The sequence below is a fragment of the Solanum tuberosum genome, unplaced genomic scaffold, assembly GCF_000226075.1.
Source record: "Solanum tuberosum cultivar DM 1-3 516 R44 unplaced genomic scaffold, SolTub_3.0 scf00314, whole genome shotgun sequence".
In the NCBI taxonomy this organism is placed as follows: Eukaryota; Viridiplantae; Streptophyta; class Magnoliopsida; order Solanales; family Solanaceae; genus Solanum; species Solanum tuberosum.
In genome coordinates, this window is record NW_006239241.1 from 681,305 (window position 1) to 697,437 (window position 16,133).

Here is a 16,133-nt window from a genome sequence, read left to right on the forward strand (position 1 = left end):
TATCATCAAGAAATACATCATGCCCAGAGAAAAAGGAGTAATATGGTGCTGCTAACTTCTACATGGGAACAGCAAGAATCAGAGCCAACACTGAAGAACATATCTTACTAATTTATTCAGCGCCTTTTTCGTGCACGAAACTTATTCTTCAACAAGAAAACAAAAAAAAGACTCATCAATTGGAACAACTAAAAGGCACCCTCTTTCTTTTACTTCTTTCAAGAGAGCCTGTGGTAGTTGGTTAAGTGGGGTGGAAGGGTTTATCTCCTTTAAAATAGCTGGTTACATAATTGTTGCACAGATGTAATACAATCCTCAAAGAAGTCAGGTTCACAAATCCGCAAAACTATCGTTGGTCAGTCCTCAAGAGATCATGCATCGATGTATGCTGAATGTCTGTCCACGACAAGCTTAATCAATGGATCTTCGACATCAGCCCCAGGCTGAGTTGTGTCTCTACGAACTGTGATTTTTTCCTGCTCTGTGACAACTATAACTTCCTCTTTACGAGTTTGAAGTTCATTAGCTACCACCATATGCATCTTGTACTTTTTGAGGGCCATATCAGCCTTCCCTAAAAGGATATCTGTATCTGTCTCCAGCTGTTAAGAAGTAAACGTTGAAATCAGTATTCGCACAATGTGATGAGCAGAGATATGAAACCATAAAGGTCACATACATATATATACGTATAGTTGTGGGGGGAAACAGCGTTTTGATCTAGGAAAGACCATGTTATGGAACAAGTCAACAAACTATTGACATTCATGTTACCTTGGTCCTCGATTGACCTGAGACTTCAACCAAATGGTTAAAAGTTATAATTTTCAACTTGAAAGTGTTCTATTCTAAACATAAAAAGTTGCTAAGCAAGATTAGACTACTAATTTCACGTTTATCAAATGCACGCAAGTATAACACTCCCCATCCCCTACCACCTCCAAGGCACTAACTGAACAAGGAGCACATAAGATGGAATGGAGCGAGAAACTATGCACTCCTTTCGATCATATTTTATGGTACATTCAGATTATGCATGCTGATTGAGTTAGTTTAGACTCCACATGGTAACTTGATGGGGGGAAAGATCACATATACTCTATGTTTGAACTCTTTAATAAGTTTTGAACTCGTGAAACTTGTAAGAAATAGAATACAAGTATTTGCAAATGTATGTCAAATAAACACCTGAGAAAATAAAAATAGAGCTGCGAGAATAAGATGAAGAAAATATGACTTTGATCTTATTAGTTCCAGACAGCAGCATATGCACAGTTCTCCTCAATATATATTCAACACAGGTTAATTGTTCAGACACCATATTTTTATTGGTACAGCAGACTTCAAGATTGGTAAAGGAAACTCGAGAGATGATCAGCTAACCTTGAAAGATATGCAGAAAGCCACAGGTGCCCACTCATTTCTAAGCACATAAAGCATCTTCGGTACTTGAGCAAGCCGCATGTCCAAAGGACCAGAAGCTGACTGGATCTTATGCATCGTCTGTAAAAATTAGTTTTTATTTAGTAGAAACCAGAAGATGAGAGACGAACTAACATCTCTACCTACCAAAGTAAAAGGTAAGTTCTACAAAACGACATTAAGGGCAGCAATATTGTAAGTGAATGTTGGCCCTCTAAAAGTTCCAACATATTCACAAGATGAGTGTCATAAAGGCTAAAGATGAATCCATCAATCGTACAAGATTAGATAACACAAAAATGACCACATCCGTTAGAAGGTGCAAGTAGCACGTATAGAGGACAAATAAGAGAATATCGCTTGAGATAGTTTGGTCACATGTTGTGTAGGCCTCCAGATGCACCAGTTCAAGGACGTGAATACATGATGATTGAAGGTGTTAAAAGAGGAAGAGGTAGACCTAAAATCACAAGGAAAAAATTCATCTCAAAATATTTAAAATATCTCCGAATCCAGACAGATTTAGCAAAAGATAGGAAAAAATCGAAGTTGAAAATCTGTAATGATGATGCCTACTAGAAGGCTAGTTCTTACGAGAAGACTCTTAGTATATTAGAGATATACTCACTAGAGTATATTAAGAGAACCTTAGTGATAGATAATTAAGTATGGAGCAGTGAAATATTATGTTGAGGATTCATATACCTGACTCCAATTAGCTTGCGATTGAGGTTTAGTTATTATTGTTCTATACATTACTATTTCTGGTTATTGAAACAAAGAGGACAGGAGACGAGAAATAAGAAAAACAGAAATTCACAACGATTGAACTGCATCCAACCATTTCCAACTGCACATTCAACCAAAACAACGCCAAGAAGGAATAAATAATTACCATGCTCTCCCACGGTACATAGAAGTCAGAAACTGCAGCTGCAAGATAGAACATAGCACTAGGACCAAGGCTCCTTAAAGATACAGCTATCATCCGAAGAATCTGTTTAACACAAACCACATTTAATACTCTTTTACAAGCATTCATACAACATATCAGATATGGAGCATATTGCTTACTCAGAGTAGAAGTTTTTAGAATTGAATATACCAAATAGATTTGCACCAATCTATTGAACATAACCTACTTATCACACAAAAAAAACTATTGAACATGACCTGCAAATATTCAAAAATTGTTGTAAACGGTAATTTCAACAGGAAACCGCCATTAACTGCCTGCAATAAGAAATTCTTAAGTTAATTACTGACAAATGTAATTGAAATTTTTTAAATGAAAAATTGATTAAGATCTTTACAGAACGATTTTCAGTAATGGCTCTCTTCACCATTTCAGCATGCGATGGGTCCACTGAAAAGCATAAAATGGTCAACAACATCAGCCAGATTCAAAATATTCCAAGCAACAGTGGTAAATATCCCCGCCAACCACCCGAGGTAGCACCTAACAAGCTGGGATGTGGGCAACATCGACATAAAGGAAATTAGGAATATTAATATAAACAGAAGTAGCTTTCCAAATTCTATCACATTATTATATTTCCTCCTTTTATAATTCTCACATCTATTTTATTAGGTCTCCTGCCCCCCTGTTAAAACGGAAAAAATCCCATGCATCTGTATTGGGCATAAATGCAAAAATAACAGACCTTGAACACTTGAATCATCAGTTGAAGTAAAACACTCGAGCAATGGATCGTCAGGCAGTGATCTGCAAAATGGCTGGCAGGTTCCCCTGCATATGTAGAGTTTCATGGCCTTAAAAATCCAGTCAAGAGCATATACTCCCTCCGTCCCTTTTTAGTTGTCCACTTTAGAAATGGCACACAGATTAAGGCAACAATGATTAGCACAGTGAAGTTACAATTTTACCCTTATGACAACTTTTCACTTCAAAATTACAACCACTTATTTGAATTCAAGTGAAATAAATTGGAGGGAAACAACATACACTTTTACAATTTTCAAGAAGTGTAAATAAGGGTATAATAGGAAAAAATTTGTTGTCCTTTCTTGATTTGTCAAAATGGACAACTAAATAGGGACAACCAAAAAAGGAAATATGGACAAGTAAATAGGGACGGAGGGAGTAATATTTTTCGAAGGGAAGAAACATGATCAGGATAATGGTAATACATAGCAATGCACTTGACACAAACCTACGATACAGAAAGATGACAGAATAACCAGCCTTCAAAAAGTACCTGCAATTCCAGTTTAATTTGACTGTAAGACGTTACACGAACCAAATGCGTACTAGAAAATTTAAGTATGGTTTTTCATGATATACTCCGTGGAAGCAGATCCTCTATGACCAGAGCTAAAGTTATCAATATAACGAACACATCGTTTCTCCAAAGGAACAGTTGTACCGCCAGAAGTCACACACACCACCCTATTTGCTTTACCATTCCCTGAACATGACGATAAAGACAAAGTCAGAATAAAGTACATGGCATTGTCAATATCCAGATTGTGGAAAGGAAGTTGAAAAAATACAAGCTATGATAGCTGAATGGAAGAAAAATTGCCTGATGATGAATTCCGGTCGACAAATTCCTTCAATTTTGTCTGTATTTCAGCAGCATCTTTTAGTGGTGGAGCTGATTCAAAGAACGCCTTGATTTTAAGTGTTGGTGTTTCTGGTGCATGATCGGTGCTATTCATTGAAACCGTGGAAATCCTTACAGAGATTGTTTATCTACAATATGACAATCCACCAAGATCAAAACCTGAGAACAACCCATTCATCAGTCAAAAGCAAGTGCAATAACAGGGATTTTCCAAGATAAATATTAGCTAGAGATCCACATCAACAACTTCACTACCAGTTAAATGGGAAAAGGAGGGACGAAGGCCCAAATAAAGCACAACAGCTATAGATGATTCATATAGCCGACTCCAACTACAACTATTTTGTGATTTGACTCCAACTACAACCCGAGGAAAATCATGCATAAACAAAACAAAACATACAAATTAATAGCTCATCATGGGATCTCGAGTATAATTTAGAAGAGTCAATGATACCGAAGCAAACAGGCATAGCTTTGACAGGAAACTCGACCCATACTCATGATAATAATACGAAGAACCTAACTCCGAAATATAAGATGCAACACTTTGTATCCGACATATTTGATGTTACAAGCATAAAAAGAAGAAAACCAAATTTTACTTGGAGAAACACTTGGTGGTTAACAATTAATAAAGGGGAATGTGAGAGTACTACTGCATTAATTGTTATTAACAAAGAAAAAGAAACAAAACAAATTAAACTCCAAAAAATAAATGAACACTAACAGGTGGATGGTGATACCTTATTGAGGCAGTAACACATGATAAGGGAGAAATAATTGTTTTCTAAAAGGTTGATATACACGGGAGGCAACAGGCAACCCCCAAAGTAAGGATATGCTTACGAATATAGCATTTGAATAAAGGCAAGTAGAAAGCTAAAAACACAAGAGTACATAAAAGACTAAATAAGCATGTCGCAAAGTCCGTAGTATCAATTTCTAAAAAAAAAAAAACATCATAAAGAAGGAAGTACAGCAATAACTTATTCAACTTACACGATTTTACTAGCAAAATAAATGGAAACTTCCTCGTGACAGATCGAGAAAACAAGCAAACTGGATTCAGAAATCAAAACTTAGACTATGACTCAAGGCCAACAATAGAGTTGTCAATATGGGCTGGCCCACCCCATTCGGGCTAACCCATACAGGCTTTGCAACTTAACAGGCCAGGCCGGGCTAGCCCATTTTTTATGTGGGCCAGAAAATGGTCGGCCCAGCCCACAAGTCGTGGGCTTTGCCGGGCCAGCCCTCTTTTCTTAAAATTATATTTTTTATAATTTTTTAAATTAAATTATAATTTAAAAATATTATCATAAATATCGACTAGTGTTACTATTTGTTAATCAAATACACATATAAAATTATTTATATAATATTTGTTAAGTTTGATTTCAAGTAAAAACATAAATAGCTAAATAGAAATATTAACCTAATTGTTTTTCCAATGATCATAATAAAACACAAAAACCATGATAATATTCCATAGGCTATGGCCTATGTAGTGATTCCCTAGAAATTTTAGGAACTTTATTTTATGTAGTATATAATTTATAAACATAATTTGTATTTAAATTGTAATATTTCAAACTTTAAACAGATTTGAGTGTAGACTCCTGTTATTTTTAATACTCTATTTTATTTTTATTTTTTAATTAATTTTTATTTGGCCCATGGGCCGGCCCTATCCATATTTCTCAAGCCCCACCACAAATCAACAGGCTTATTCAGGCCGGGCTAAAAAGCTCTTTCCTTAAATGGGCTCCAAAAATCGTAGCCCAGCCTATCAAATCACGGGTTAGGCCAGGCCAGCCCAACGGACCTAGCCCATATTGACGGCTCTAGCCAACAAGACGAGATTAACAGAGATCATTTGAGGAGAAGAAAAAGAAAACAACCAAGGATTGGCAGGTACATACAGAAACAGAAAACTTATGCATCAGAACAACTAAGTTAGCAAATATATGAAAGAATGTACTAGGAACATATTACTTGGAAAAAAAGAGAAAGAGCAAACGTATTATTAATCATATTTTGAACTAAAACAGTACCAACACATAAAAATTAGATGCGTATTTAGAAATAAACTAACAACAACCCTATAAGCCAAGTTGAATTACAAACAATATCATGTCTAACTACAACCATAGTAGTATTCAATTAACATGAAGCCAACTATCAACATTGGAATTTAAACATCTATCAAGCATTCAAGTAAGAATCAGCCCAATTGAAAGGAAGATCCACGGCCAAAATTAATCAATTACTGCATTATAGAGCTCGTTTCGAGCAACAAACATGTGATGTTAAACAGGAATCAACGAATGATAGCAGAAAAGTACTTGAAAAGGCCAACATGCTGAGATTATAATAGACAAAGAAGCCAGCAGACCACCAGATTTCTTGTCACATCACACTTCAAAAGAAAATAAAATCATACGGAGATGAAATCTAAATAATCGCTCACAAATAGGTAAACTCGAAACATATCAAATCAATGCCCAGAGAAAATTTGAAACCAAAAATGATTTGTGAAAATATATGGGACCAGAACACCAGAAATCAGATAAAGACATTAACACTGATGAGTATTCAAAGAACCCTCTAACCAAAATGAATGAATGAGGCTAGGTTGGGATTAAACAGATAAGGCTCAAACTAAAGGAGTAGATATAACATCAAATTCACAACAAAGAAGAACAAAAGAAAGCTAAAGAAATTCATCAAAAAAAAGATCCGTCTTGGAATCGAAAACGCAAGTGAGAGAGGAGGCATTACCTCTTTCCGGGCAGCGAACCGAGACGAGAACGAGCAGACGACCACAGAAAGACTCCAACGAGCTTCTGCCAACCCCAGCAACCCACGAACAAAAGAGAAAATATATACTAAGCCTATTTCCTTAGCAACTCACTGTAATTTGTAGTTTCTTTCTTATACAAGTTGTGTTTCTTTTCTATCCCCTATTTCGTTCTATCTTCTTCCCAACCCCTAACAATGAAGAAGAAAGAGGCTTAAATAGAGGAGATTTTGGGCTGGAAATTGGAGGGGAAACCGGATGAAAGAATTGGGTGAATTTCCAATTTGAAATTTGAAATTCGAAAACTGCCAGCTTGAATGAGTACGATTCTCGTACAATTCCTCAACGGAAAAAAGGTGAGGGCCGCCTGATTACGACATTGAGACACCTGGATCGATTCTAGAAGCTTCGCGTACGGGCGATAATGGAGAGGGGAAGATGGATGCGCGCTGGATTCTGGGCTGCTGCGGACTGTTTCTCGCACTGGACGCGATAATGGAGAGGGGAAGATGGTTGTTTCTGTTGTACGCTGGGATGGCTACCTATGTTGTATTGTGTTTTTGGGTCAAAATTGGGTGTCAACAGCATGTACATCAAATTGATCAGGACACGAACTTTAAATTCTGAATTGCTTGAAAACATATACTAAACCCCACATAGAGGTCACCCAAAAACCATATTTGCTCCTACTAATAACACATCAACTTGGAGCGGAATAGACCTATGTAGCGCGAAATTAGCGGCAAAGGCAAGATTTTTACCAAGAGAATTCATCATCTACTATATTTATACATTTTTAAAAATTCACCGCGTATATACAGTGTGATTCTCGAGCAAAGCAGGCTTGGATGAATTCCCCTCCTACCCCCCAAACCCCCAACCCCTCTAGCTCCGTCCCTGAAGGAGGGTGATCTAGAGGGTAGCAAGGGATTCACCAGAACCCCTTGGCAAAAAAGTTACACCATAAATATACGATATCTTTAAAAACTTTTATGTATAATATATACTCCCTCCGTTTCACAAAGAATGACATCCTTTCCTTTTTAGTCAGTTTCAAAAAGAATGACCTCTTTCCTTTTTTGGTAACATTTTACTTTTTGTTTTCCACGTGGCATGTTTAAGACCACAAGATTAAGGGCAATTTTGTACATTTGACATAACTTTAATTTAGGACCACAAGATTCAAAAGTCTTCTTTATTTACTTAAACTCCGTGCCAAGTCAAACCAGGTCATTCTTTGTGAAACGGAGGGAGTATCTCCTATCTTATCCATTGAACGGTAAATATCAAGACATGTTTAAAATACAGTTATCGTTATAATATTATTTGATTTTTAGCATCAATGCACCAGCCAATGGTATTACATATTTGTGTACTAACTAAAGAAATTAAAAAAATATTTTAGATCACAAATTCAAATCCAAGGTACTAAAGTTTGTGTTAGCTTGTCAGAATGAATTCCACCTTTGAGACATCTTAGTTCTAGCTTCTAGATTTTGAACATCCTTACATAAGATAAGAAGTTGGATTAGTTGTTCAGGGGTTCAAAACTCAAATCTCAAGCACTACATTTTAATTTTCCGACCCCTTAGTGAAATTCTGAATGCACCACTGGAATAGATACAAATAATTGAATATAGCCGATCTCAACTTATTCGGAACCAAGCCTTAAATCAATTAACTGGTTGAATTACACTCTAATAACATTCCCACATGAAGCAAAGATCACATTCAAAATAATCAAGAAATGAGAATGAACTCTGCACCTTAAAAGGGTCAAAAACTAAAATTCTGAAATTTCACGAAAAACATACTAAATACCCAAACAAAAAACAGCTAATAGTACTAAAATTTCTCACATTTATCAACAACAAAAGGGTAAAGATTGTAGTAACATTCACCTGATGCGATGGAGGAGAACACAGCAGAAAAAGATTCGATTTTTATTTACTTTTCTACAAACCCAGATGGATTTGGGGATAAAAAAATTGAAAGATTCTTTAAAATCTACAAAATTGAGTGAAATTGAAGAACTGGGTTTTAACTATTAGAGTTTAGTTTGATGGAGAAACTCAGAAATGGAAAGTTTTTTGCTTTTTTTTGTTCAAAGAAATGGAAAGTTGGGTGGCAAAAGGAAACATAGAAAGAATGAAATTTATAGGTAAACAAACTTGTGTTACTTCGGCGTATTCAAAAAATATGCATAATTATAATTGATCGTATTTCAAGATTATTTTTGAAGGAAAAAATGTTGATAATTATTACTCCTACAATTTTTATAATTAATAGCCGCCAACCGCTTAGGTCAGATTTTGAGGGCTATTTATTTACATTTTGTTGTTTTCAATTTTGTATTCATGGTGAAGTTTTTTTTGAGTAATGCGTAATTTTTTATTTAGTGTTTAGTATTTATATTGGAGCTTGATTATTTCAGATTTATATTTTATAGGGTTTTATTGAAAAGAAAGCGCTCCTTATAATGGACTTTTTTATATTTACTATTCGAATTCGAAATTTTTTATTAAGAAAAATGTAGCCTCATCCACGGTAGCACATCATTTGATGATGCATAATGCATAATTACTTCTTCAATATATGATTATTTTTTTCTAAAAGAATTCATAATATCAAAAATATTGTAATTTTTTATTAGGAAAAACGTGTGTTTTTATCATTAACTGAAATATTAGTGTGGACTGTGGACACATCTTTAAATATGAATCAATCCATATAATATACTTTCTTCGTCCTATTTTACGTGGCACATTTTTTCTTTTTAATAAGCCTCAAAAGATATTATCTTATCATATCAAAAATAATTTTAACTTGAAAATTTCACTTTATTTGAAATGAAATAATTTACAATCACATAACTATCTAAAAATTATTTCAAACTACAATTAAAATAAAGTATCTCATAATAACTTTATCTTCTCACCCATAAAAAACAATTCAATTAATGTTAATCATGATCATATCTAAATTCTAACTTCCTCTCTTATTAAGCTAGGCAATATCATTATCAGCGAAAAAGTAAACGTACTCCCTTGACCTTTATTTTATGTGATTTTTATTTTAAAATATCAAATAGATAGACGATAATAAAAATAAAGTAAATATTCATATGTATTAAGCGTTTGAATTAAATCACCAAATACAAGATAAAATGTAGCTCATACACTTATTTATTATTTATCATAATTAAGTGATTTGTAATTTTACATTAAAGTATAGTAATTGTTATGATTGAATTATTTATTTTGATGTAAATAACGTGTGTGAATAATTTTTTACAAAAGATTTTGTGAATATTAATTTATTTACTCTCAATAGATAGGCATTTAAGTTTAGTAGTACAGTCCTAAACTTTATCAAGGAGAATCATAATATATATCTAAGATTGTCAACTTTAAAAAATTCAGCTACATCGAGTCATCAAAACTTAAGTTAGATTTCAAGTTTTAATTTATCTTTCATATTTAGTTGATTTAGTGCATTGCTTAAATCAGAACTTGACTTAGAATTCATGTCTTAGCTGTTAGGTTTCAATTTGATTAATGAATAACTTATGTTTTATTGTTTCATTCTTATTATTATTGTTTAGTATAAAAATCTCCTGTTCGTCCGTCTAGGGGTGATAAACAAGACTTAATGGGTATTTTTAAAGATACTTAGGGATCGTTTGATAGTGAGTATCATTATTGTTTCTTTCATCGTCATCTCCTTTTATTTCTTTTCAAAAATTCATGTATTTCTCTCAATTCAAATAGAGCGTACAAATTCATATATTGTATGATTAAACTGTTGTCTCTTAATGTAGTAAGTATAAGTAGATCCACTTAATCCATAGTTTGTCAGCTTTATTCTCAATATCCCAACAAGCTTTGGAAATGACTGCTTTGTTTCATAGTTTCAGGTTTATCAATCCCAAACCATCTATAGGGATGACAATGGGACATGGCGGATACGGGAAAAGCGGGTTTAAGGTTGTGCGAGACGGGCGGGGTGGATTAAAGGTCGTGCGAGGCGGGTTGAAGTGAATTTTTTAAAAATTAATGCAGGGAGGGTTGCGGGTATATGTTGTTATATGAAAAGCTAAGTAGTGAGTTAGCACGGTTATAGTTAGGGGTAAACTAGTCATTTCCATCAGTTAGTTATAACAACCTTTAGAATGTTAGTTAAAAGAAGGTTAGTTACTAACAGATAATGTGATGTATAAATAGCTAAACTACACTTTTTTGATCAATAACAAAGTCTTCTTCTTCCTTAGATATTTTCTCTCTAAGTTCTAGATTCTTCTTTTACGATCAGTATATGTGATTTTATGTGGGTTCAAACTTAATTTTAACATTTTACATGTTATAAGAGTGATAGAACATTATTAATTAAGATCATTTCTTTAAAGCTACTAAAATATTCAAGATAGTAAATGAAAATGGTTCAATAAAAAATAATACAATTTCTTACATGTTTCCTAACTGACCTCTAAAAAATAAAATTTTAACTCACTATCCTATTAAATTAATATAACTTAATGAAAAAGTGAATTTATTTTTATGAATTTTATTTTTAATAGATTAAATTTAACTAAAAAAAAAAATATTAAAAAAAAAATTATACGGGGCGAATCTATGCCGGACGAGGTGGGACGGGTTGAAAATTAAAAAAAATGTTATACAGCATGAGGCGGGGCGGACTAAAAATTATGCGGATTAAGCTCAACCTACCCGTCCTGCCCCGCCCTGTTATCATCCCTAACCACCTATAGACTTGCGAGTACACACTTCATCTCTAAGCTATCAATGCTTTCTTAGTGAAGATATGACTTTTTGTTAGTTAAAAAATAATTGTTAATGGATTTTAAGGATTGAGCGTCTAACACATTCCATTAGTTTTGGGACACCATAGAATCATAATTCAATGTTGTTTGTAACTTTGAAGAGCTCTTAAATGTTATTTCCAGCGTCGTTTTTCATTTGAGTAAGTTTTGATTAATATTTCACAAAAAAAAATTCATTGACATATTAAGAAGTAAAATCTATAATAATTTTCATATAAAATCCAATCATTTAAAATATTTTAATTCAATTTAATTTTAAAGATTAGATAAATCAATTCCTATATGAAATTTTAATTTTGAGATTCGTAAGAGCTTGTAACTGTTGCTTCGGAAACTCATGGACTATATGAATGATGTAAATTTTGTACACATATCTAAGATTATGAAATATAATAGCTCGATTTTTTCGATTTTTTGTATTTAATCGATTCGAAAGATCAACTGATCTGAATTTGCATACAGCAACTAATTTACATTCATCCAAAAATTCAGAATAGTATTATGTTTTACGCAAAATTATATATTACAAAAATAATCATTAAGTAGTAATTATTAAAATTAAGAAAAGCACAACAATTAATTATACAGCTAATTGAATATCCCCAATTTCAAGCTGTGCAGCAATATCTTCAAGTTGTTTCTTCACACTCATATCAATCAATTTGGATCCTGAATTTCCATACCTTATTGTAAATCCAGCAACAAGAGATTCATCAATCACTGTTTTGATCCTCACATTTTTCGCTCCCGTTAATCGTTGAACTCCTTTTGCGATCTGTGCTAAATGTTGCGATTCCAGTTTCACCACTGAAGTCACCACAGCAAGTTCAGTATCAGTCGCGGTATTGTAAACTTTCTCAAACTCTTTAACAATATCTTTGATTAATTCAATTCTCTTCATATCGACAAGGATGTTGAGAAAATTCGCAACGTGTGGTTGAATGCCTGTAGATGAAACCATCTCATCTACAAGTTCACGTTTCTTCTCTTCGCTTACGATAGGGCTTACGAAGAAATCGTAAACCGCATCGTCGTCGAAGATTTTCTCGATCTTTTCGAGATCTGCGGTGGTTTGTTCTAGTGTTTCGTTGGATTTAGCTACATCGGCGAGAGCGTTCGCGTAGCTACCGGCCGCGGAATCTGCCATTTTTGCACCGAGAGCGCCGCCGCCGCGTCCGCGGCGGGAGGTGCGTTTGGATCGGAGTTTGAGGGTGAGTTTTGGGAGCTTGAGGCCGCCGGAGAAGGAGAGCTTTGCGACGGTTCCGGTGATGAGTTGAGTCGGCGGCGGTGAACGGGATTGGAAAGTTATCGGAGTTTGTTGTAGAGCCGCCATTGATGAAAAATCAAATCTCTATGCTCGAGAAAAGTGAGAGTAGTGATTTGAGAGTGAGAAATGAGAAAAGGGATTATGGAGGGTAATGGACGGTTGAGATTAAAGGAGAAGTGCAGATCGACGGTAATGAAGGGATAAGATTATCTCTTATTTCCGGTGAAGGATGGCCTGTTATCTTATGGTTTATGGGGATAAGGAGTTGACACATGTGCACTTCACATTTGAGTAGATAAGTCAATCGCAAAATTAATTTATTAACTAATTAGTATTGAATTATCGAATTAATGATCGATGAACATATTAAATATTGGAGTATTGTGAATGGTTTACGATGTGGCACTAGATTACTCAATTTTCTTATTGAGTGTATTAACAATTGGAGTATTGTTAATGGTTTACGATGTGGCACTAGATTACTCAATTTTCTTATTGAGTATATTGTTAATCTGTTAAGAATTATCATAGTTATGTTTTTATCATAAGTAATATATATTTTTGGTTGATACCGTAAATATATTTGTTATATACTAAATACTTATGTGTATGAATCCTCAAAATTTAGATTCTCGTATATTTTTCATTGTGATTTACAATTACATAATTACCAACATAAGTAAAGCTAGAAAAATTATTTTAGTTGATAGAAAATCGATATATTGATGAGTAAAAGTGAAAAAAAGGAGCATGTAATGATTGATTCAATATACTGCACAATTATCACTCGATAATTATTAATTTGATATCAAATACCTAGCTTATTGATTGGTTAGCATATTAGTGTATTTAAAAGTTGATATCCAATAAATCAAAATTGTTAAGCATAATCATCCGCCAAATCCATCCTATAATTACGGAAATATTTCTACATGTTTAAGGTGTTAATATGATATAATTGAAACGTTTCTAAAAAAAAAAACACAAGTCATATTCCTTATTATATGATTATATTTATATTATATATAAGTCGAAGTCGAACAAATTATGATTACCAATCTACCAATCACAATAATATTAATATCTAATTTAAAAATATCCTAATCATACTGAATTTAATTTGGTATAGTAATAATATATTATTTTTAAAAATCAGAAACCGTAGCTATCGATCAAAAAAATTAAATATCATACCATACTCACCCATGTCAAAGTTATTCCATCATTTCAATTAAAAATAAAATAAAATAACTTAAAATTTAATTCATATTAAATATAAAAAAAATATCATTTTTTCTGGATTAGAAAAAAAGACGAAAAAACACCATATGAATTGTGACGAATTTTTTTTTTTTTTTTTTGTAGTAGTAGTATGTTTTATTTTCGTGTTTGTCCCTCACAAATTTATTTACCATAGGCTATTTTTATTTGATGTTAATTTTCTAATATATTTAAATACTTATCGTGAAAATTGCAACAGAATAAGCAATCTACCTTTTTAATTTCGATTAAACACAACAAAGAAGTTATATTCTTTTGCAATGAGGGAAAAAGGTTGACAAAAAATAATACTATACGTATAAATCTAATAGATTAATTGTGTAAATTATGTTTCATGGTTTTTTTTATATATATAAAAGGTAAAATATATGTTTTCAAAAATTATGATCAAGCACGTATTGAAACTTCATCCAACTAATTTCTTAAGAATATTTAAAAATCTATGGCCAAACATTTGCTACAAAGAAACCACCAATAATGGATGTGGTGCAATGGATGAGGTTGTTTCTCTCTTAATCAGAACTCCCAGATTCAAATCCTGGATATATTAGGGATATTTTCTTAAAATTGAATTCACATATCAAATCCATAAAATATATGGCAATTGAAAGTTTTTGGAACCCCTTCAAGACATTCTTTAATCATACTTGTATAATTAAGTTGTATAAAAAGTAAATTGTGACAACATTTAATGGCAAGAAATTAAGAATATTCAATCCATCCTTTGTTTATCTAGCATACCAATAAATGCTTTTTGAAGGTGTATTCATGCAGTATTAGGAATTTATTTTATTTCTAGTAGTATAAGATAAGATGAACAAATCTAGCAAAAAATAATAATAATATAGAAAAGTCGTTAGTATTAGTGAAGCAAAAGTAATTATGAGAGTCTATTATAAGATGAACAAATTCAAGAATGCAATGAATTCTTATTTACACAAACATAAAACAAAGGAAAATGCCAAATAGAGAAATTCTTTTTTTACAGAGTTTGACTATCAAGCTCTCCTTTATTAGAAAAATAAAATAAAAAAAGGGAAAGGATATAAGTAGCAATAAAAATAAGAAATACTATATATGAAGGTTACATATGATCAGTTTAAAATTCTTTAGATATAATTTGTTTCTATTCTTAGAGGTAACTTTGAAAAATAATCTTAACCATAGTTGACAAAAACACATGGTTTTATACATGGCTATTGGATATATAGTCGATCGAAATTAGAGGTAGATGCAATGTTTGGAGTAGGGGTGTACGTGCTCGGGTTGGTTCGGGTTTTTTAAATATCAAATCAAACTATTTGTGTAAAAATTTTAAATTTATAAACCAAACCAAACTAATAAAATTCAGATTTTTTCGGGTTTTTCAACCTCAGGTTGGTTCAGATTTTTCAAATACCAAACCAAACCATTGTGTCGAATCTTTAAATTTATAAATCAAACCAAACTAATAAACCTCGGATTTTTTCGGTAAAGTTTGCATACAAAGATATAATTAACTTGTGCTCCAAATATTTCTTTAGTCCAACCAAAATACAATTATCAAAGGTGTTTCTTAAGAAAATAACACAAAATATGAGATGAGTACTGATGACACTAAAATATTCAATAAAAAATAATAATGAAATCATCATATAAAATAAATATTGCAAAGTCATAATGAAAATGATCATAATTTAAAAGTACTAAATCATGCTAAAATAAGTTTAATAAGTATTAGTTACATTACTAAATATTTAAGGAAAATTAAAATTAGATTATGTATTTTAATTGTCTAAACCAATGTAAAACTAAAGAACAAATATTCAATATTATTGTCATTCTTAGGTTGTGTTTGGTATGAAGGAAAATGTATTCCTAGAAAATGTTTTCATGGAAAACAAGTTGATTTTTGACTTATTTTCTCATGTTTGGTTGGTGAGTAGAAAATAT

General features: G+C 32.6%; 2 protein-coding genes across 4 annotated transcripts; both read right to left on the bottom strand.

Annotated features, from left to right (window-relative positions):
- Nucleotides 1-78: 78 nt before the first annotated feature.
- On the bottom strand, nucleotides 79-8,975 carry LOC102590816 (phosphopantothenate--cysteine ligase 2-like). 3 transcript variants are annotated; one of them, XM_006360230.2, is made up of 10 exons: nucleotides 8,715-8,975; nucleotides 3,969-4,138; nucleotides 3,728-3,851; nucleotides 3,597-3,641; nucleotides 3,087-3,172; nucleotides 2,736-2,788; nucleotides 2,596-2,655; nucleotides 2,318-2,419; nucleotides 1,384-1,503; nucleotides 79-602 (listed from the first exon to the last, which is right to left on the bottom strand). In XM_006360230.2, the coding sequence occupies exons 2-10, from the start codon at nucleotides 4,102-4,104 to the stop codon at nucleotides 372-374; spliced, it is 957 nt and encodes a 318-aa protein (XP_006360292.1). In that variant the 5' UTR covers nucleotides 4,105-4,138; nucleotides 8,715-8,975; the 3' UTR covers nucleotides 79-371. The 3 variants fall into 3 exon arrangements, with proteins under 3 accessions (XP_006360292.1, XP_015170240.1, XP_015170241.1); XM_015314754.1 differs by having other exon boundaries at nucleotides 3,969-4,169; XM_015314755.1 differs by lacking the exon at nucleotides 8,715-8,975 and adding an exon at nucleotides 6,795-7,473.
- A 3,153-nt stretch (nucleotides 8,976-12,128) lies between these two features.
- Nucleotides 12,129-13,059, bottom strand: LOC102591175 (ATP synthase delta chain, chloroplastic). Its single transcript, XM_006360231.2, has one exon. The coding sequence runs from the start codon at nucleotides 12,984-12,986 to the stop codon at nucleotides 12,234-12,236; it is 753 nt and encodes a 250-aa protein (XP_006360293.1). The 5' UTR covers nucleotides 12,987-13,059; the 3' UTR covers nucleotides 12,129-12,233.
- Between the last annotated feature and the right edge of the window lie 3,074 nt (nucleotides 13,060-16,133).

Excerpts from the sequence above, each read along its gene's own strand:
- LOC102590816 (XM_006360230.2), bottom strand. The coding sequence starts at position 4,104 with ATGAATAGCACCGATCATGCACCAGAAACACCAACACTTAAAATCAAG. Across the intron at positions 3,852-3,968 it reads CGACCGGAATTCATCATCAG|GGAATGGTAAAGCAAATAGG; the intron begins GCAATTTTTCTT and ends CGTCATGTTCAG. Across the intron at positions 603-1,383 it reads CTTTCTGCATATCTTTCAAG|CTGGAGACAGATACAGATAT; the intron begins GTTAGCTGATCA and ends ACTTCTTAACAG.
- LOC102591175 (XM_006360231.2), bottom strand. The coding sequence starts at position 12,986 with ATGGCGGCTCTACAACAAACTCCGATAACTTTCCAATCCCGTTCACCG.